General features: G+C 44.1%; 1 protein-coding gene across 1 annotated transcript in view; it reads right to left on the bottom strand.

Moving 5' to 3' along the window:
* Positions 1-20,822, bottom strand: part of EPHB1 (EPH receptor B1) — a 436,567-nt gene that overhangs the window by 57,723 nt on the left and 358,022 nt on the right. Inside the window, exons 10-11 of the mRNA XM_017501026.2 lie at positions 14,499-14,621; positions 1,726-1,973 (exon numbers count right to left, since the gene is read on the bottom strand). Coding sequence (XP_017356515.1) covers positions 1,726-1,973; positions 14,499-14,621 — 371 coding nt within the window. The remainder of the gene's footprint in view (positions 1-1,725; positions 1,974-14,498; positions 14,622-20,822) is intronic.

The following is a 20,822-nucleotide window of genomic DNA, read 5'->3' on the forward strand; positions in this document are numbered from 1 at the left end:
TGATATATTTCCAAATAGGTCCACACTTACTTTGGCCTTCATATTTTGCCATTCCATCAGCCTACCTGCCTGCTTCCTCACTTGCCTGGCAAGTTCCTCATTCTCTAATATCAGATAAATTATTCCTCCTCTTTGAAGCCTTCCCTGGATTCTCCAGGAAGATTTGAGAACTTCACTTACTACATATGTACTTAACTCATGGGGAAAAAATATAAGATAGGCAAATGATTGCTAGAAGCTTTGGGCACTAGCAGAAGCAGGGGCTACATTTGTGGCAGGCTGTGCTCTCTAAGATGAACATAACGAAATCTCCCATCTATTATGTGTAAGATGACATTAAGTTGACGTCCCTTCATCAAAACATGGGGCCTGTTTTCTACCCTTGTACCTGGGCCTGTCACTATGTTGGAAGTGACACTATGTGACTTCCTCGGCTAGGTCACTAAAGTGATACAGATTCCCCATTCTCCTCTTGGGACACTTTTTCTTGAGATCCAGCTTGCCCTAAGGAAGTCCAAGCAGGGCACGTAGGAAGGTGGCAGCTGATGGTCAGCACTGATCACATAATATTTGAATGAAGGAGCCTTCGGACAATTCTTCAGCCCTCAAGCTACTGCAACTGACTCCATGTGGATTAGAGGTGTCCCTCCAAAACCTTGCCCAAACTGCAGATTCACGAGCAAAATAAATAGTTTTTGTGCTAAGCCACTGTAGTCTTGGGGGTGATTTGTGATGTATCATTAGAGCAAGGTTTCCTTTATCTCTATAGGGACAGAATCCAGAACAGGGCCTGGCCAGAGCTGTGATCCCAGCAATGTTTCAATGGCTGACCCTTTAATCTGCAGCCACAGCTATTGTTTGGTTGCTTGGGTCATATGTGTAGCCAGCTGCTGGGTATCACCCTGAAGTCCTTGCTCAGAAGGCTCTGCCCATTCTTTGATGCTGCCCACTGGACCCTCTGCTCTCAGTTTCTGCTTCCTGGTTGAAACTGTCAGCTTCCACTCCCCCGACATCAGCGTCTTGGCCATTCTCATTCAGCTTTCCTCTAGGTGCCCTGTGATACCCTACAGAAATAAAAACGGTTCCATCGTGGGCCTGGCTCTACTTTGGGCATATTCTGACAATGATCCGTTACAGGTCTCCCAGCCAAAGGCCTTCAGCTACTCCCCACTTCTGCTACAAGTTGGTTGGGAATCTTCACCAACCACAAAAATAACCCGTGGATGCTTGTGATGCAGTCTTCCCCTGCCCTGCCCGGAAGTGCCTCCTCAGAGGGCAGGTGGCCCAGGCATCAGGAAATGGCAACCCATTTTACTTCTGAACCTGTAAACGGAGAGAGCAATCTGGGAGGGTGGCTGTGCTGGTGAAAGGCAGAGATGGCTGCGATGTTTCCATGAATCACACAGGGCTATGCAGCCGTCAAAAGTCTCTTCAATCTCTGTGATTCATGCAGATGCCAATGGCCATTCTTCGCCCCTCTTATTCATTTTATTCATCCAACAAGCATTTGTCAAGGCCCTGCTCCATGCCATCCTCCTCCTGAGGATCCCACAAGCCCTGTTTTGTTCTCTTCTTTTAGCAACAAATCTCTGCTAACATCTCCAACGCCCATTCACACTGGATTGGGCAATTCCTGAATGGTAGGTGGTGCTCAGGGAACCCCTCTCCCCAGCCACCATTCACCTGCATCCAAGTGCATCATCCAAGTCCCTGGGTTGCTCTTACCCTGAGGAAAGAATCCAAAGCACCATTCTCCATGAACTCTGTGATGATCATGACAGGCCGACTCTTGGTGACCACACCCTCCAGGCGAATGATGTTGGGATGGTCGAACTGACCCATGATGCTCGCCTCACTCAGAAAGTCCCGACGTTGCTTCTCCGAGTACCCTGCCTTCAGGGTCTTGATGGCCACGTAGATTTCCCTCTTGCCTGGCAGTTTCAAACGCCCTTTGTACACTTCTCCAAACTCTCCTGCAATAGCAAACATGCCATTAATATTCTCTTCCTTCTCAGTCTGTGGAACCAAGAGGGAAGATATCTAATGGAGAACAATGGTGCTTCAAGTTGTGATTAAAATGGTGAAAATTGAAATAGTGTTCTCTCATTATGACTATATTGTCTTGGCTGTAACCAGTTTATGGCAAACTCAAAAGGATTACTAAAGTACATTCCTTACCTTGGTTCTTAGAAATAGTTTGGCCAGCACTTTGGGAGGCCGAGGTGGGTGGATCACAAGGTCAAGAGTTTGAGACCAGCCTGGCCAAGATGGTGAAACCCTGTCTCTACTAAAAATACAAAAATTAGCTGGGTGTGGTGGCAGGTGCTTGTAATCCCAGCTACCTCGGGAGGCTGAGGCAGGAAAATCAACCTGGGAGGTGGAGGTTGCAGTGAGCCAAGATTGCACCACTGTACTCCAGCCTGGGCAACAAAGTGAGGCTCTGTCTCAAAATAAATAAATAAATCAGAAAAAGAAAAGAAATCGAGAAATAGTTTGGGTAACTAAAGTGGAATTTCAGAATACTGTATATGAGTTTGTTTCTCCCCACACTTAATTTTTCCATTGTGTCTAGCTGAATAATTGAAATGAAATGGTCAGTTTCACTTTGGCAGGATCATGATTCATTTTTAGTGGATCCTGGTGCAAGAACATTCAGGGGTTAGGGGACATGTTCAGGTACTTTGGCCCTCTGGATGAGATGTATACCATTTATGTTCCTACATTGCTGGGAAAGCATTTGTGTTTATTCAGTGCCCCAGTAAACAGACACTGAGGAGTTAGGAAGGGAAAAGGTTCACTTCTGAAACACAAAAGTGGAGGAAGCAGGATTAGGCAGAGAAAGCCCAAGATCACCATGCAAACCTGATGAAATCCCAGCTAATCCAAATGGCAGAGCCAGAGCAGTTCCCATTGCAGAAGCAGCCAGGCCCTCACATTCCTGCCACGTCGTCACTGACTAGGGGCTGCTGGGAGGAGCTGGGCCTCTGCAGGAAAGCCAGGGCCACTCCTGAAGGTGCTGCAGCTGAAGGCTGTCAGCTAACTGCACTTTTGGCAGGGGAATAGCAAGTTATTTCTCCAAACAGATATGAGCCGCACACCTCCGTGCGTGCCACAGCATTGAAACATTTTCACAGTAAAGTCACCAAGAGTAAAAACAATTATGGTGACGCTACTGATAGCTGCCTAAAAAAAAAAAATCTGTTGAATCCTGTTTAATGTGATTTCAAAAGTTATTTTATGATTTAACTTGGCTTCGTAACTTCCGATTCTTTCATGTGAAGCAGTTAAGTGTCTCCTTGTAAGTGTGGCATGGAATATATGTCAAAGGCCTGACAGGAGAAACATGGCTTTCTGCCAGGGGAACTTTCTCTCTCACTTTTCACTCCTGGAAGAAAATGATGGAGAAACCTGTGAACAATCAGATAAATTTCTGGTCATATTAGAAAAGCCAGTAATTCCCTTCCTTTCCCTTTTCCCTTCCCTTCCCTTCCTTTCTCTTTTCTTTTCTTTTAGACAGAGCCTCACTCTGTTGCCCATACTGGACTCAAGCTCCTCCGTTAGGCGATCATGCTGCCTCAGCCTCCTGAGTAGATGGGACTACAGCTGTGCACCACTGCTCCTGGCTGCAACATTGATTTTCATATTGAATCACATGCTCTTTTGGTGAACTGCGTGAGGTCAGACCAAGTCTCATTCATGTTTGTAGCTTGCACATCCACTCCACTGTAGTGCCTGGCACAGAGCAGACATGCCAGTAAAAGTTGTCGTATCATATTTATTATCATATGCTTGGCTTTTGCCTTGCTCGCTCTTGGGTACAAACTGCTGAAGATTCTATCTTTGCTTTATCCAGAAGTAGAAGTACCACTATTTAAATTTGTGTGTTAAAAATATGTATGCTGCAGCATCATCTTCTATAAACGCACACTACAGTGGCTTAATTTATTTAGTAATTAAAATGAGTAAAATTTAAAGGAAAGTATGGGACAATACAGGCCTGTCACATACATGTTTATATACATATATATGTGTGTGTATATATGTGAATGTATGTATATATGTGACTAGATATGGTTCTGCATGTATATATGTAGCATATATATATAGCATATATATATAAAACTATGAGATGAATGAAACAAATCACATATTTGATACGTATACTAATGGAAGAATATTGGTTAGTATTTCTTCCTTGTTGCCATAATAATGAGCTCTATTTTCTTCTAGGAAAAAGCCAGAGCTAACAGTTGAGGGTAAGGGTGTGCTAATATGCCTTTGCGGAGGAGGCAGTACACAAATATCTATTTATTAACCACCTACTATGTGCCAGGAACTGTGCTAGGCACTTTGTGTGACTTATTCAGTCTTCACAACACTCCTGTGAGTTAGGTGTTACTATGGCCATTTAAATAATAGGGAAACTGAGGGACAAGGAAAACATGCCCCAATCACACAGCTGGAGTCACAGCCAGCGTTGTTGCCCATGCCCATCTCTTCCTGCCACACGGCCTCTAATAGCTATGCCTCAGTTAGCAGGGCCACAGGCAATAAAGCTACATAGACATGAAATTACAGTTCAGGGACCATCATGCCCCAAGTGCGCAGGTTCAAACAAGTCATATATAGTGACTACCACACAACTCAATATCCAGGTGACAGCAGAAGTGATACTGTTTCATAGGCAGATGTCATTCATGTAAGCCTCCTGCCAGGAGTCGGGTGGCATCAGAATTTGGAAATCAGTGTATTTATCAGTTTCTACATATCAGTGTGTGGAGTTTACAAACGTGCTCCAAGGGAATCTGACGTCCCCCACAACAAAGACTCCAGTCAAGAACTTCTGTTCTACCCCAGTGGTTCTCAAAGATGGCTGCCCAATGGAATCACCTGAAGAGACTTACAGAGTACAGAGGCCTGGACCTCACTGCAGAGATTCTGACGAATTGGTCTGGATATAGCCTGCACATTGACCTATTTAAAAGCCACCCAAAGGATTGGTTACATAATTTGCAGAGCATGGTGCAAAGTAAAAGTGCAGCATTCCTTGTTCAAAAATTATTGAGAATTTCAATACTGTGACAGCAGAGCTTTAAACCAAGTGCAGGCCCCTCTCAACATGGGGTCCCGTGCAAATGCACCAGTCACAGGTCCACAAAGCCAGGCCTGGCCGTCCCAGTGATTCTCACATGCTGCTCAGGCTGAAAACCATAGGCTTAAACCATCCAAGCACTTTTCAAATGAACTTGTGACCTGCCAAAAGCCATGGCGTACCTGAAATTTATCTCTGTACTTCCGAATACTAAGGAAAGCACACATATAGGCTGCCTCATACTGCACCGGGCCTGGCATATAATGTGGTTTTTATAGATGTAAGAGGAGAAAAAGAAGAAAATAAGGAAGGAAGAAATCAATGGAGATGGTATGGACTACTTTTAGAAAGTTGTAAAAACTAAGATTAAAAATTAAATAACATTTTTCCAATTAGAAAAGTAGTTTGATGGAATCAAACGACTTTTGGTCTTCAAGTCTAAAACTGACTGGTCTTCAAGTCTAAAAACTCACCATACAGTTTTTTTAAATTATAAAATATAAACATGCCCTCTTTGGGTAGGGCATGGTGGGCTTTGCGGTTGGTTACCTTCATGGTCATGGCGTCGCTGCTCTCAGAAATGTGACTTAAAGAATGGTAATTCTTTAAAAGAATGATAATTCTGTAAAAAGAGCTCCTTTCCCGTCTGGCAAAGAAATGTCTTCATATTCTCCAAGCCAGGAGGTTTTCAAAGCACTAACTGCAAAGGATGCCACTTAATATCTAATCCTCACTAGGAGATTATGTTCACCCCTGTAACTAAGTAGACCCCTGAGTGCAGTTGGGAGGAAAATTGGTAGTGAATGGAGGAAGAAGCTCCACGTCTACCGCCAAACCACACCTGAGTCATTGGATGTTGGCGGACCCTTCATTTCTCCAGAACTTAGCTTTCTCGTTGCTATTCAACCAAAAGAAGTGACTGACTGTCTTGCCTAACTAACAAGGTGTTGAGAGAAGTCTAGGAGAAGGTGCTTTGTAAACCACAAACTGTTGGAAACAATTGTGGGTGGTTATTTACTTATTTATTTTTTGAGATAGAGTCTCGCCATGTCACCCAGGATGAAGTGCAGTGGCGTGATCTCGGCTCACTGTAACCTCTGCCTCCTGGGATCAAGCGATTCTCTCCTCTGCCTCAGCCTCCTGAGTAGCTGGGATTACAGGCACCCACCACCGTGCCCAGCTAATTTTTGTATTTTTAGTAGAGATGGGGTTTCACTATGTTGGCCAGGCTGGTCTTGAACTCCTGACCTTGTGATCCACCCACCTTGGCCTCCCAACGTGCTGGGATTACAGGCATGAGCCACCATGCCCAGCCTTTATTTTTTTTTAGACAGAGTCTCACTGTGTTGCCCCAGGCTGGAGTACAGTGGTGCGATTTTGGCTCGCTGCCACCTCCATTCCTGGGTTCAAGCAATTCGCCTGCCTCAGCCTCCCAAGTAGCTGGTATTACAGGTGTGCACCACCACTCCTGGCTAATTTTTGTATTTTCAGCAGAGATGGGGTTTCCTCATGTTGGCCAGGCTGTTCTCGAACTCCTGACGTCAGGTGATCTGCCCACCTTGGCCTCCCAAAGTGTTGGGATTACAGGCATGGGCCACTGCACCAGGCCTATTTTAAAAACACAAAGTAGAAGTAGGTAGTGTAGGGGGGAGTGCAGAGTGGGGGCCTCATTGGAGGAGAAAAGAGAGGAAAAGTAGGTTTCTCCAGCCTTGTGAGACTTATGGTGACTGATCTAAGACATACCAGAGCTTTTTGGCAGGGGTCATGGCGAAGTTTCCCTGCCAGGTGCCGGGGCATGGAGGGTGTCTCCAAATAAGCCTAGGATGCTAAAGTCTGGGGTTTCTGGCCTTTGAGCACACACAGCCAATAGCCTTATAGACAGGTGGGAGTTGATGGGCATATTGCTATTTTTAATAACAGGAAATCAAGACCCGGTGTCACTTACAATCTAAGAAATTGCTATCACCTGTGATCTTTGACTTTGGTTTAATATAGCACCTTCAAGAAATTATTTTTGCTTTTTGATAATTTTCCTGAAATTAAGGGCCAGGACTTGATGTCTGTAGTACTTTGATTTGCCATCATCTGAACTCTAAAGAGCTTCCTTTCACATGAACTCCAAATCATGTCCATGTTTTCATTTTTAATAAAACTTCACAATACCTAGAAAATATTTCCAGCAATTCAAGGGTTAACATTATATTTAAGACAGATGCTTATAGGAAATGCTTATGCTGGGTAGTGGTTGTGGCTAATTCTTTTCATGCAGATTCTTTATTGATAGTAAATACAACCAGCCTAATTTTGGTCCTACTGGACTTTGATTGGCACACATCTTTGCGACTGACCTTGGATCCCCTCCTATGGACAAACATCTACTTGATTTGGACCCAGATCCAGCTGTAGGGCAGTCTAGCAGCGAATGTGCTCAGCAGTGGTTCTCAAACTGTGGTTCCTGATCAGCAGTATCAGTATCACCTAGGAAGTTGTTAGAAAATGCACATTCCCAAACTCCACCTAGACCCACAGCATCAAAAGCTCAGTAGATGGGGCCTGTGACTTGGGTTTTAGCAGCCTCCAGGCGATTCTGATGCCTGCCTCATAGGTTTGAGAACCATGGCCCTCAAGGCTGTCGGCTGAGGGTAATTTAACCAATTCCTATGCGTTTCCTCCCAGACAGCTGCTGAAATTATTCCCTACAAGTTTCAGCTCCTTGCCAATTCCTCTTTCCTACCTTCCTTGACAAAATGAGGAAGAGAGAAAAAGTGGTTCAGCAGCATTAAATGCCTCAACTATTAAATGTAAAATCAGAAGAAAAGAATTCTCAATTTTTGAAAAGAAACATTCACCTGCCAGCAGGTATTTCAAGCAGTAGCTGCTGGTTATGCAAGCAGCTCAAATCTACACACAACTGCACTTTTTTTTTTAAAAGCAGCATTTTGAAGTCAAAAACTGCCTTGGGGGAAAAAAAGGAAAGCAGAGCTTCTAGTTACTAATTCAAGCTTACACCAGAAATGGAATGTTTTAAGAATACATTTAAACTAGGTTTTAAAGTATGATTTCAGGCAAGTTTTAACACACTAGCCTGTGCAAGTTAAGTGAGTTGTGGCTAAACCAGGGAGAGCAGAACCATAGTACACATCCACCACTTCCTGACCCTGCACGGAGGACAGACATTATTAGTTGACCACAACCATCCTCACCCTTTCATCAGAGTTCCTCAGATACTCATTACTAGGCCACTGGAGTTGGCACATGAGATGGAACCTGCTTGACATCCACTGTATTCACAATACTTAAAATCGAGAGAGTGAGAGAAAATGATTTCCTCTTTTCTTGCAGCTTTTTATAGTTATTAGACAACTGCATACCTATAAATCACATATGTCTGTATATACATCTGTATCCACAGCAATGAGAATGGCAGCTAGCCACTCTGTAACTGTCTGCAACAGCCCAAGGCTCCATTCACATGACGGTTACATTCTCCAGATCTAGATCAGCTCTAGCTGGGTTTAAATTCTAGCTCTATCACAAACTCAACTGGCAGCACACACTTTGGCAAGCTATCCTCTGAATGTTGATTTCCTTACCAGTTACAAGAAAATATACATGCATACACATACATATGCGCTAACTCACAGAGCACTAAGAGAGTTAAATGAGACAACGCTTGTGAAGAATGTAGAGTATTGTCAGATACACGGTGAGTATTCAAGACACGCCAGCTACTTTGACCATGTTCCTGGAGACATGTCTGTGATTCCCTCTCCTAGAAATGCTTCTTGCTCTAACTTCTATTCAGTGTGCGCTACCCTCATGCTGCCCATCTGTACTCTGAATGATGCCAGGACTGTCAAATTTGCAAGTGACCTTTCTGCCAAACCATCCCCAAGAAAACCAGGGCCTTTGTTGGCCTCACAGATGATTCCATCCGCATCCGCACTTATCACACATTCCCTTATCCCAACTATTCTCACCAGCCCTTTCACTGCAAGCTTCCTTCTTCCAGATGATCATCCATTCCTGGAAATTTTGAAACAATAGCTGCTAAAGTCAGAAGAGAATGTATTTATTAATTAAAATACTAATGGCATGTCTTTTTCCGCTAACAACTTCTGGTGGCACCTTCACCTGCATTGGCATGCACTGACAGTCATGCTTGGGCTGTTGACTACAGTTATTCAGGTTTCACACTGCACAGCCCAGGAGTGCCATTCCAGCTGCAGAGCCCTGGCTCATGCTCTGGGCAAGTCTACTAATCAAACTGACTAGAATTAACCAATGCATGGGAATTGACTTATGAGATGATGCCTATTAGACTCATGGTAACAATAAGCTGATATTTTCTGAAGATACCAGGGTGAACTGCTGTCTTCTGTAAAGATGCTTCAATTACTCTCAGTATCTGCAGGGAGAAGAGGAAGGGTCAGCTTTCCTTCACTCCACTGGGCCACTGGGCCACTGGGCCACTGGGTCACTTTCAGAGCATCAAATGACTCATGATCTCACGCCATGTCTCCAGTCTCTCTTCATTCTCCTAAACACTACCTAATTCTCCATATTTTTAGCACTGCCATGTTCTCCCTCCAAGGACCTACTTTCATTTGCCATATACAACAAATTGAGCACTTAAGTGCTATGCACTAGTCCAGGTACCAGACCAACAAAACGCATACATTCCCTTGTTCCCATGGAACTTTGAGACTTGTGAGGAAAGATGGACATCAAACAAATAATTACTTCGTAATTAATGATTTATTATTGTCTTCTTGGGCAGCATCACACCTGGCTCAATATTATTTTTATTTCTTTGATCAACATTTGCAACAGCTTTAGGAGAAACTCTGGCAGTCCATGCAATTCTTCAGCCTTGCAGTTTCTTAATTTTCCTCCATGGGTCTTCACTCACGTGCACAACTGCCATTCCCCACACCCTGGATGCCAGGCAGCCTCACTCTCCCGTAACCTGATGCCCCTCATTTCGGGTCACAGCCTCTATGCTACCAGTTCCCATCAACTCCAGGCACCAAGCCCACTAGTCACTGCATTCATCACATTCATTTGGGTATATACCAGTGTGGGTAAATTTAGTCACTTAAATACAGCCTCGATCCTAGCATCAACCCTCTCAAAGCCTCTCCATGCCATCTAAGCAAAACCCTATAGCTGGTTTTCATGCCTCCAAGGTTTGGCCCATCCTTTGCCATCACCCTTTTCCAGTCCAATCCAAACACAGCATTTATAAGATTCAGCTCCCTAGAGCCTTGGTCCTTTCACCCATCCTGTTATGAAACCTGTTTTCTATGGGATAAAATTCATATGGCAGCCTCTGGATCTCTAGATCTTGGTCTGATTCTTCAGATTTAGTGTTCAATACTTACCCACAGGAAATCCCTCCCTAGCAATCTTCTTTTCTCTTGTTCTCAGGATGTGCCACATAATGTCGGTCCATCCAAAGCCTCTGCAACCTCAGGGGCCACTTTGTTGCCTCTTCCCTGAGTCCTCGCCTGCCATCACAACCTCTCTCCCATCTCCAGGGCTACACAATCTCTGGGCCCTCATCTGCGCTGCCTTCCTCTCACTGAGTGGCACTGAATGTCTGTGCATTAGGCAATAACCCCTGCATGGCAGGACTTGTTAGGCAATGAGTGTATTTTTCCAGCATCTCCCTCTTACAGTCACAGGCACAAAAGCACTGTTTAATGAATAAAGATCTTTCTGAACTCTAAACTTAATCCCTCTTGCAACAAGCCTTCTCCTCTGGCTCTATATCTGGCAGACGCAGGATAGTTCTTCTGAAACCTCTTTGAAATAACTTTATGTAGTCTGGGGGATGGGGGTGTGCTGATAAGTGTTCAACTATCAGCTCAGGAAGGAAGGAAGGAAGGAGGAAAGAGGGAGGGAGGGAGGGAAGGAAGGGTGGGAGGAAAGGAGGGAGGGATGAAAGGGAGGGAGGAGTGGAGGAAGGGAAGGAGGGAGGGAGGGAGGAAGGAAGGAAGGAATGAAAGGGTTCATGATTTGTAGCATTTGTCAGTTCCCATAGTGTGAACAGGGAATACTCCCACTATGGTTGATGTCAAGAAGAGAGAAAAGAGAAAGAAAGAAAGAAAAGAAAGAAAGGAAGGAAGGAAGGAAGGGAGGGAATGAAGGAACGAACAGAGAGCAGGCTCATGATGTGTAGCATTTGCCAGTTCCCATAGTGTAAATACTCCTACTATAGCTGATGTCAAGCTACCAACACGATGTCACTAAACATGGGGCTAGAAACAGATGTGCATAATTGGCTCTTGCAAGCTACTGCAGGCTGTCCAGCACACCATTGCTGGAAGGTCATGTTCATTTTCCTTCTTAGATCATTTAGTTTTCCTCTTCTGTCACTGTCTCATTCTCTCATATGCTTCATAAAAACTTACTTTTTCTACTAGTGTTTATCTTTGAAGGCTCAGGCCAAAGGTCATTCTTTGCAGAGCCTTCCTGCTATGCCCAGCCCCTCCCAGAACAGCAAGCTGGATGCTGCTCTGTGCTGGCCCCACACTTTGCATAACACATGCCTGTGTGGATGGTGTGAAATAATTAACTGTTACTGGCCTGATTTTCCCACTAAATCTGTCAGACCTCTGAGTCTATTTATCTGCCTCTGCATGTCCAGCATGTAAGAAGTATTCAGTAAAAGCTCGAGGGAAGAAGAGGAGGGAGAGAAGAGAGAGGAAGGGAGAGAGAAAAAAATAAAAGGATAACAGCCAGATGCGGTGGCTCACACCTGTAACTCTAGCACTTTGGGAGGCCAAGGTGGGCGGATCACGAGGTCAGAAGATCGAGGCCATCCTGGCCAACATGATGAAACCCCGTCTCTACTAAAAATATAAAAATTAGCAGGGTATGGTGGTGCATGCCTGTAGTCCCAGCTACTCAAGAAGCTGAGGCAAAAGAATCGCTTGCACTCGGCAGGTGGAGGCTGCAGTGAGCCGAGGTCGTGCCATTGCACTCCAGCCTGGCGACAGCGCGAGACTCTGTCTCAAATAACAACAACAAAACGAAACAAAAGAATAAATGACTTCCGGTTATTCTTTTCATGTTTTGCAACCCAAGCTTTCCCCTTGCTTCAAGTATTTCAAGTGGCTAAAAGAAACATTGCCAGTTACATGGTATAAATCTTACCTTAACAAATTCCTTGCTTTTGAAACAATTTGACTTTCATACCAGCTCTTTTAGTACTGAAGAGTCAGCCTCAGTGGGGCAAGGTATGAGAGAAATGAGAGGGATGACAGAGGAGAAATGGACCTGGAGAAAATTTGCTTCCCTGCAGGAGTGTCTTCTGTTAAAATAGCATGAAGTTATGCATAGTAAGATAATATCCATGGGGATTCACTCTGGGATATTCTGAATTACAAGGAGATGGGTCTCTGCTAGAGAGTGTTCAACAGTAACTGGGCAGAGGTCTTTATACCATGCTACTGGGCATCACAGAAACTACCAAATGCATCATTTCTCCCCAATACCATGTGAGTCATGGAGAGGACTGCACCTTCTCTGAGCAGAATGCACAGACATGACAGCACTGGCAAATGCTATGCACAAATGGAGGTGAGGGATGGGGCAGAACTATCAATTGTCCTTTTATAAGTATCCAGCAGCTGGTGAGCTCACCCCAAATTGTAACTATCCAGCAGGGTCATAAAGTAAGAAGGCTCTTTACTCCTCTCCTGACTAAGGCAGGCAGGGGGGTGCTGATGTGTGCTCCCTAGGATAAAATACAGTCCAGAACACATCACTCTAAGCACACGACATAAATAACAACATTAAAGTCACTAGCACCATTACCACAAGCCATAACAATTAATAACGTGAGCAAACAGAGGACAGGCCTGAAAGCCTGCCTCCCCAACACTTTCAAGTTTACTGGAGAAATCTGAGCCCCTAAGAGTTATCCAATTTATCTGGTACCTAGCCTTCCAAGGCATGATCCTTAAATATGTCAGCATCTAAAGAGGAAGAGAAAATTATCTGCACAGAAGTGAAAGTCATGGTTCAGTAACATACTTAATGCAAAAGTCAATGGGAAATATGTATAAACTCATGTGGATATGATTCTGGTGACCCAGCTGAAACTCCTGAGGGGTTGGCGGGAGCAGGTGGTGTGTCATTTCCCGGCACCCACCACAGTGATGCTGAAAAAAGTGTGAGGACGAAGCTCTTGAAGAGAGAAACCAGAGCAGGAAGATGGCAGCCTAATGGGGCAGACTCTCAAATGTGACTTCCAATTTCACAGATGGCTTTTTGACCCCTGAGTGCATTAAGAGAGCAGTGAACAGAAGGATGGTGACATTCCCCCTAAAGATAATATATGAAGTAGCTGCAAGACTTTGACTAAACATATTTTATTGAGTTAAAATATTGAGAGGCAATTCCATGGCTTTCCCAATAATGACATGAATAAAGCACTTCTAGGTCCAAGAACCTAAAAAAGATGACAGCACATTAATGAAGAGAGCTCGGACAATGGCTAAGAAGAACTGAAGAGGAAGAAAAGATGAACAATGTTGTAGAAGAAAATAAAACAAATTTAACACATCTTTTAGGAAGGTTCACAAGAAGCAAGAATGAGGTTTCTTTTAGTGATATTTTGAGATGTTTTATCTTATTTACATTAATAAGGCTGGGTTCATTACCAAACTGACTCAACTAACTCATTAAAGGAGGATGAAAATTCTAGGTCAGTCTTAGGTATGATTTCCTGAGAGCAACTCAGGCAGTGAGTTTTATGCTGAACTGGGTTTCTATTCCAGTGCAGGTAGATGAATGAGGGCACACACATTTCTTGAGAGTGAAATTTGTCTTATGTTGTTACCAGCTATACCATAGACTTTTCTGTTAAAAAAAAAAGAAAAAGAAAAAAGAAAAAAGCTATAGGTCGACTTTCTTTGGGAAACAGTGGTTTCTCTTCTAATCATCTTCAAATTCATGTATATAGGAAATGGAGACCTTAAAGTATGGCAAGATATCCTGACTTTAAGCCATTGAGATATCATTGTTAGTAAGTGGAATACTACAAATGTATATTTCTTTCAAAGCCTTCTCAACTAAATACCTTCTGCCCCTCTCCTTATCTGCATTTGGTGGTCCATTTCCAGTTATTTCTGAATCTATAAAACCGCAGCTGACTTTTCTGCAACAGCAGACAAGCTTGGCCACCATGGTCAAGGTCCCCAAAGATCCCAAATGATGTTCTCTCTCTGTCCTAGATACACATGGAGATAGTTCAGACTCATCTTCTGAGGAGAAAGTAGGTAGAAACTCTCTTCCTAATGGGATGAATTTTCAAACTGAAAGAGGACATCTAGAGTGGTGGGAAGAAGATGTCTGGACACCAGGAGGACAGAAACAAGACAGGGGATAGCCATACCTGCTCCGATGACCTCTTCAATTTTCACAAAAGATACATCAATCTCCTTGGCAAACTCCCGGACAGCTTCGTTGGGATCCTCATAAGTGAAGGGGTCAATGTAGATCTTCATCCCTGGAGAGCCTTGTTGGAGGAGATAAGCAGGGTTAACATCCCAAAGAGAACACAGTTGTCATTCAGCACTGCTGATGTCCCCAACACCAAGGGCATTCCTGGGCGGAGCTCTCCTACGCCCCAGGCTATAGCTGTCCTCTACGTCTCCTCTCTTGCTGGGCCTCCCCATCTCCCTTCCTTCTAGGCCATTCTAGCCTGATTCTCTGTCCTCTACTTCTCCTCCATATTTTCTTCTTTTTTTATAAGCTGTTGATGAAATGTGGAGCAGATTACTTATAAGTGACAGATCGGGACCAGTTCCCACACCGGGCGCTCACAGAAGGCAAGGAAACTGATTGATGCCAACCAAATGCATTAGCAGAAAAGTGGTGGTAAAATGGTAGGGTAGATATCAATATTTATCAACTTGACAACTTTCCTGAGTGGAGGCCACTGTTAAGGTTATAACTGACGGCTGTGGTGCAGGGCTGCAAGAGGGATGACGATGGATTTTTTTTTTTTAAAAAGAGAGAAATTGCCATGAGAAAAATCTCAGGATGGAAGTGCCAAGATGGTATACCAGAAGAGAAAATGTGAAGAAAGCTTATAAAATACTCATAGAGAAAAGAGCAAAGTCTACATGGAAAAAATGAGGCGGTATGAAAGAAAAATGGTGATTGAATCTTCATGCCTTCAGACACACTGAAGTATGAAAAACAAATAAAATGGTGAATGAGAAATACATAAAGGAATATAGGCCTTGTCACCGATGTACACAATGGCAAGATAAATAGGTGTGCATGGGGACAAAGTAGAGAATTGTCATTGCAGAAAAAATACATTCGAAAAGTAGAGGAGAGGGAACAAAAAAAAAGTAATGGAACCCAAGAAATGAATGCATTCATTCACAATGTAATTTTTCAACACGTTTGATGTGCCATTAGGCAAAGTACAGGAATTGTTTTTATGGCGGTGGGTGGTGGAAATGCTGGGGCTTGGAAGGCCAAATGACGTGGTCTGGTATCACAGCCTTGGGAAGAGTAGGGGCCTTCTCGGCCAGGTACTGCTGTCTCATTCATGAAGACAGTCAGGTCAGCAGGGGCAGGCAAGCCTACAAAAGCCACCTTGCTCTAGGTTCAGTGACTGGGATCTAAGGCTGAGGTTGGGCCTCAGGTTTCGTGAGCTCTTTCTTAGCACCTGGGCCCCGTCATGTCCCCCACCCCCCACCACACACAGTAGCTTGTTCCCTTGTGACCCCCAGCTCTAGGTTTTTTATTTTGAGACAGTCTTACTCTGTCACCCAGGCTAGAGTATGCAATCTCGGCTCACTGCAACTTCTGCCTCCTAGGTTGAAGTAATTCTCTACCTCAGCCTCCAGAGTAGCTGGGATTACAGGCACCCGCCACCCAGCTATTTTGTTGTTTTTGTATTTTTAGTAGAGACAGAGTTTCACAATCTTGCCAGGCTGGTCTTGAACTCCTGACCTTATGATCAACTGGCCTCAGCCTCCCAAAGTGCTGGGATTACAGGCGTGAGCCACTGTGCCCAGCCTAGTTTTGACATTTTCCATTCAAAAAATTCCTGATGGCTCTATAACTCCCCTAAACTGGTGTTGCTTGGTCATCAATCCAGGCAAGGACTGGAAATACTAGAGCATAATCCAAAGGAAGACAGAAGATACAGCAAACCATTGAGGGGATTATTTTTTAAGACAAGGAGGGCCAGGTGTCCTGCCCAAAAGAACATTTTTTTTTTCCTGAGTCATTAAGTAAAAATCTCTTGTTTTAGACTTGTCCATATCATTCTAGAGGGCTCCTTGAAAGCTTTGGGAGGACACTGACTTTGGAATATATCAACCGAAATTTGGACAAAGCAAACTGAGAGATCCTCATGTTTATGTAGAACGATCTAGTCCCTAGGACAGGGTATGAGGCATATGTGTGTGTAGGAAGAGGCTTCTGCTTTAATAACAGTGGACCAAGAGAAAAGCAGAGATGGGGTGCCAGGCCTTTTTCATTTGTTATAGAGAACCAGGGTAAGAACAGCCAAGCCAGATTGGAAGCATATAGAGAACCCAGGTCAGCATCTCCAGGCCACCCTATCTTACCTTGGGCTCACCTAGAAGCAGTCCTTGAGACAAGATTTTTGAAAGCAAGTGGCTTATCTGGGTGGTGATCCCAAAAAGTACCTGAGATGAGAAGGGAAGTAAGATAGGGAAAGGAAGGCAGCCTGTAAGAGGCACGCTCTCAAGCCATTGTGGGTCATTGAGCAGGCCTAATTCCGCTGAGATTCACATCTAAACAATGTATAGGTGAGCACATGCTTCACAGCTGGCCCGTCCTGGGGTCAAGAGAGCTGTGATATTTCCACACAATCGGTCAGAGGCTGCTTGTCCTGCTGTACAGGTGGGCAGGGAGGCTCCAGGGCCAGAGAAAGCAGTCAGGCAAAGAAACACAGATGCCGCAGGTGGAAGTCAGCCGCTGTGTGACTGGCGGCAACAGATGCACTCAGAATGCAAAAGGGACAGCAGGTCAGTGTCAACAAGCTGTGATTTCTCCCAAATTCTGTGCTGTGGTGAGAGGAGGTAAAGAGCCCAGGTGCTGGGACCCACAGATGAGGTGAGGACCCCAAAACCTTTTATTAGCCCTGTATAATGTGACAAGTTGGTACACATCTCTTAGCGTGGTTTTCTCCTCTGCCTATGAGGGAGGTAACACCTCCCTCCCAAGGTGGCTGTGAGATTGACGAACAGATTGCTGACGACATACCTAGCATAGTGTCCGAAGTACAGTGATGACTCACTGATTGATAGACTTGTTATATCATCAGTAAATTGTTCTAGGAAGTGTTTGGGGAGGTAGGAAGAGGAAGCAAGCAGAGGGTGGGCAGTGGGGGTTGTAAGCCGCTTAGGGTTATATTAGTTTCTTTAAAAATAACTACCTTGTTATTTTAGATCAAGGGCTTTTGAACGATGTATGCTAAGCTGTCCTACAGGAACTCTTCCATGGAAACTAATTAAACAATCTACAATATGCGGTAATGAATGGTTTGCAAGTAAAGACATACATAAGGATGAATGGGAAAGGATTCTGAGTTAATGAGTTTTACAGATATTGGCCCCAATCAGTTCAAGGAAGGAGCTATTCCCAGAAGGGAAAGGGCTCATCTCTTAATGGTGCCAGGATTCTTTCAGGCCAGTAATGTGAAAATAAGTGCACACACATGGAAGAAAGTCTGCACTGTGAAGATGGGTGCAGTTTACTAACAAAGAGAGGTCTGCTGCTCTGCTGGCTTGTAGAATTGAGAAGTATGTATGTACGTGTGTGCATGTGTGCACACACATATATGTGATGGCACAGCTGCTGTTCTGTGGCCATGGACTTTGGTGTCACTGAGGCCATTCACCAGAAGCCAAGGAGTCTGCCTGGAGTAGTGATGTAATGCCAATTTAGAACATCTGTATGGCTGCATCTATGCAACAATTAGACTCAGTATGCATTTTCCCTGAAACTGAGGAAAGCATTGTCACATTGAAGAAGGGAAGCTGAAGAAGCGAATCATCTAACAAATGGCTCAAACTCAATGGCTTTGTCCTAAGGTCTGATAGGGTGGGATGAGAAGGTGGCCCTGGTGTTGCCCCTCTTAGGGGGGCAGGAGTCTGTGTTCTAAATCAGGAGAGTGACTCGGTTGAGCGTCCTCAGCCAAGCATGTGAAGGTTCCCCCTGCATCCACCTCATCTCAGAATGGCACATCTTAGACCTCTCTCCTGCAGTACAGCTAGCCTTTCCAAATCTTAGACGATGATGAGGAGAAAAAATGCCGTTAGCTAGGCAGAACAGGTCATTTGTCTTTTGGCTCATTTTGTGTTTCTGCATAAATCCTACATCAGCCTGTTCCTGCTCCCACTTGCCAGTGAACAGTTTTTAATTATCAGGAAAATGGTGTTTAGTGCAATGAATCATCAGACAGTGAACAAGGAATTCAAGTCAGCTACAGAGTCAGGCACAGCCAAACATTTGGAGACAGGGCTCAGAAAATGTTCTCAGATTTGTGAGTGTTGGGGAAATATTATTAGTGGCAGTGATAATAATATCAGATGTAATAGATCCCTATAATGTAAAGCATTTTAGAGTAATCTGTACAATGCTTTATATTAACATTATTGCAAATATAAATATTGTTAACATATTTATATTTTATAGTCTCCAATTATTTTCATTGTAGGTTACATACCTTTGGTACAAAAATGTTATGTATGGATTTAAACTGCTGATTATTAGTACCTCAAAAGAGAGAAAAATCTTTAACTTTATGTTCTTCTAATTTATTTAGTTCAATGAAAGATCTAATTTGCAGACATGTATGTTCTTTGACCTCAAAATTCACTTATGCTACAGCTAGGATTAACTACAGCCTTAGAGGACCATAGTGTCAGGAGAATTATTGAATCTTAAACGTGAACCAAGCCTTTAAATATATTAGGTTTGGGGAGAAATGATTTAGCCATTGTCCAGAACCTTCTTGCATGGAATGGAGTAGTTCTTGAAGCAGAAGAAACCTCTGACCATTGTCAGAGACCCCACATCAGTATATCAGGATGCTCTCAAAGGTGAAAAGGATGGGACAAACTCTGGGGATGTGTCAGATATGTAGAGTGTATTCAAAAAGTCACGGAGACCCTTTACAAGTGCCAGTGGCCCCGGGAAGAACAGGAGAGGGCTGGAAAGGGCCATTCTAAAGAGTAGGTGATATTTGGGGATTGAAAGCTGTAGGGAGAGAAGTGAATGCTTCTATCCAGGTCTCCTGTGCATTCAGAAAGTACAAAATCAATACCATGGACATCTTAGCGGAGACCATGAATACCCACATGACTCCAGGGTGCCAGGACAAACCTGGCACTTCCCAGCTGGTAAAGGATGTCCAGAATTCCACAGTATGGTTTCAGAGGTAGTGCATTAGGTTGTATTTAGTCATTAATATTTTTGTGTGCCAGAGTCCCAGGGAAGAGCATTTTGTTTTGGAGCATGGCACTTTGTTCTTCATTCCAGATTCAAGGCAGACATTGTCATTTTTGTGACTCTCCCAAATTTGGTCCAGATATTTAAGCACAAGGGGTTTTATGTGTTTAGAGATCTGTACATAAAGGAACTTCATCCAATCTTCTGCCTCAGTATGTTGATCATCCCTTTCCCTCAACACCGACTAGAACTCCAAACCAGCACTGTGCTAAGAACTGTGGAAGCTACCAGCAAAACCAAGTTCACAAGGGTCTTTAGGCAATCCAGACATGAAATAATTGGAGAACAGTGCAGGATAGTGTTGGATCAGGAGCCCACAGCTGGAAATGGGTGGCAAGTGCTGCAGAGGCCAGAGAAGGCAGAGGCTACAGATGCCAGTCTTCAGGGTCAGAATCCTGAGAACATCAGAACTCGGCTTGAGCCTGAAAGGACACATGAATGTCGTATTGCACTGGAAAGGGAGAAGCCTGGAGTGTTGTGAGGCACAGCCAGCAGAGGCCTGGCAGTGCATGGGAAGAGTGACACCACCTTGAGTGTGGAGGGATTCAGTGATGGCCAGAAGCATGGGAAGGCCTTGGTTACCAAATAGAGGCATTAGGATTGATGTCATGGGACACACAGAGATGACGATGGCTCCATCAGCAGGGGAGGGATGTACTGAGAGTGGGGCATTGGGGGGCTCATTTTGCTGGCAGGCTGCAGCATTTGCATGTAATGTTGTGGGGAAGGGGTAGAGGCTGGAAAAATAGCTATGAGGTTACTATGTAATAGTAATTCAGGTGTAAGATAACAGAGTTTTCAACCAGAGTGCTGATACAAGAACAGCAGAAGAGGCAAGACAAATGTCAAAGGAAGAAGTGGTTGCAGCTAATGAGCAATCAGACATGGGGAATTAGGGAGGGACAAGATGAATCCAAGTCAATGCCAAGATTCCTAGAATCACATGGCACCATGAACCAGGTGAAAGACTTCGGGAAAGAAATCGTATTGTAAGGAGAGTTGGCACATGCGGTTTTAGACTTTGGCCGTACAAATGAAATGTGCAGGTGCTTAGAAGCTGGTCAGAAAACTCAAGACTGGAAACAGAGTCAGAAGAGTGGAACTGGAGTTGTGGGTTTGGAAGGCACATTGCTGGTAGCTGAAAGGCTGAAGACTGGGCAGTTTCTTGGAGTAAACCTACTAGTGAAGGCTGAAGAGCACTGGAAATGGTTTG

The sequence above is a fragment of the Cebus imitator genome, unplaced genomic scaffold (genome assembly GCF_001604975.1).
Source record: "Cebus imitator isolate Cc_AM_T3 unplaced genomic scaffold, Cebus_imitator-1.0 Scaffold277, whole genome shotgun sequence".
Taxonomy (NCBI): domain Eukaryota; kingdom Metazoa; phylum Chordata; class Mammalia; order Primates; family Cebidae; genus Cebus; species Cebus imitator.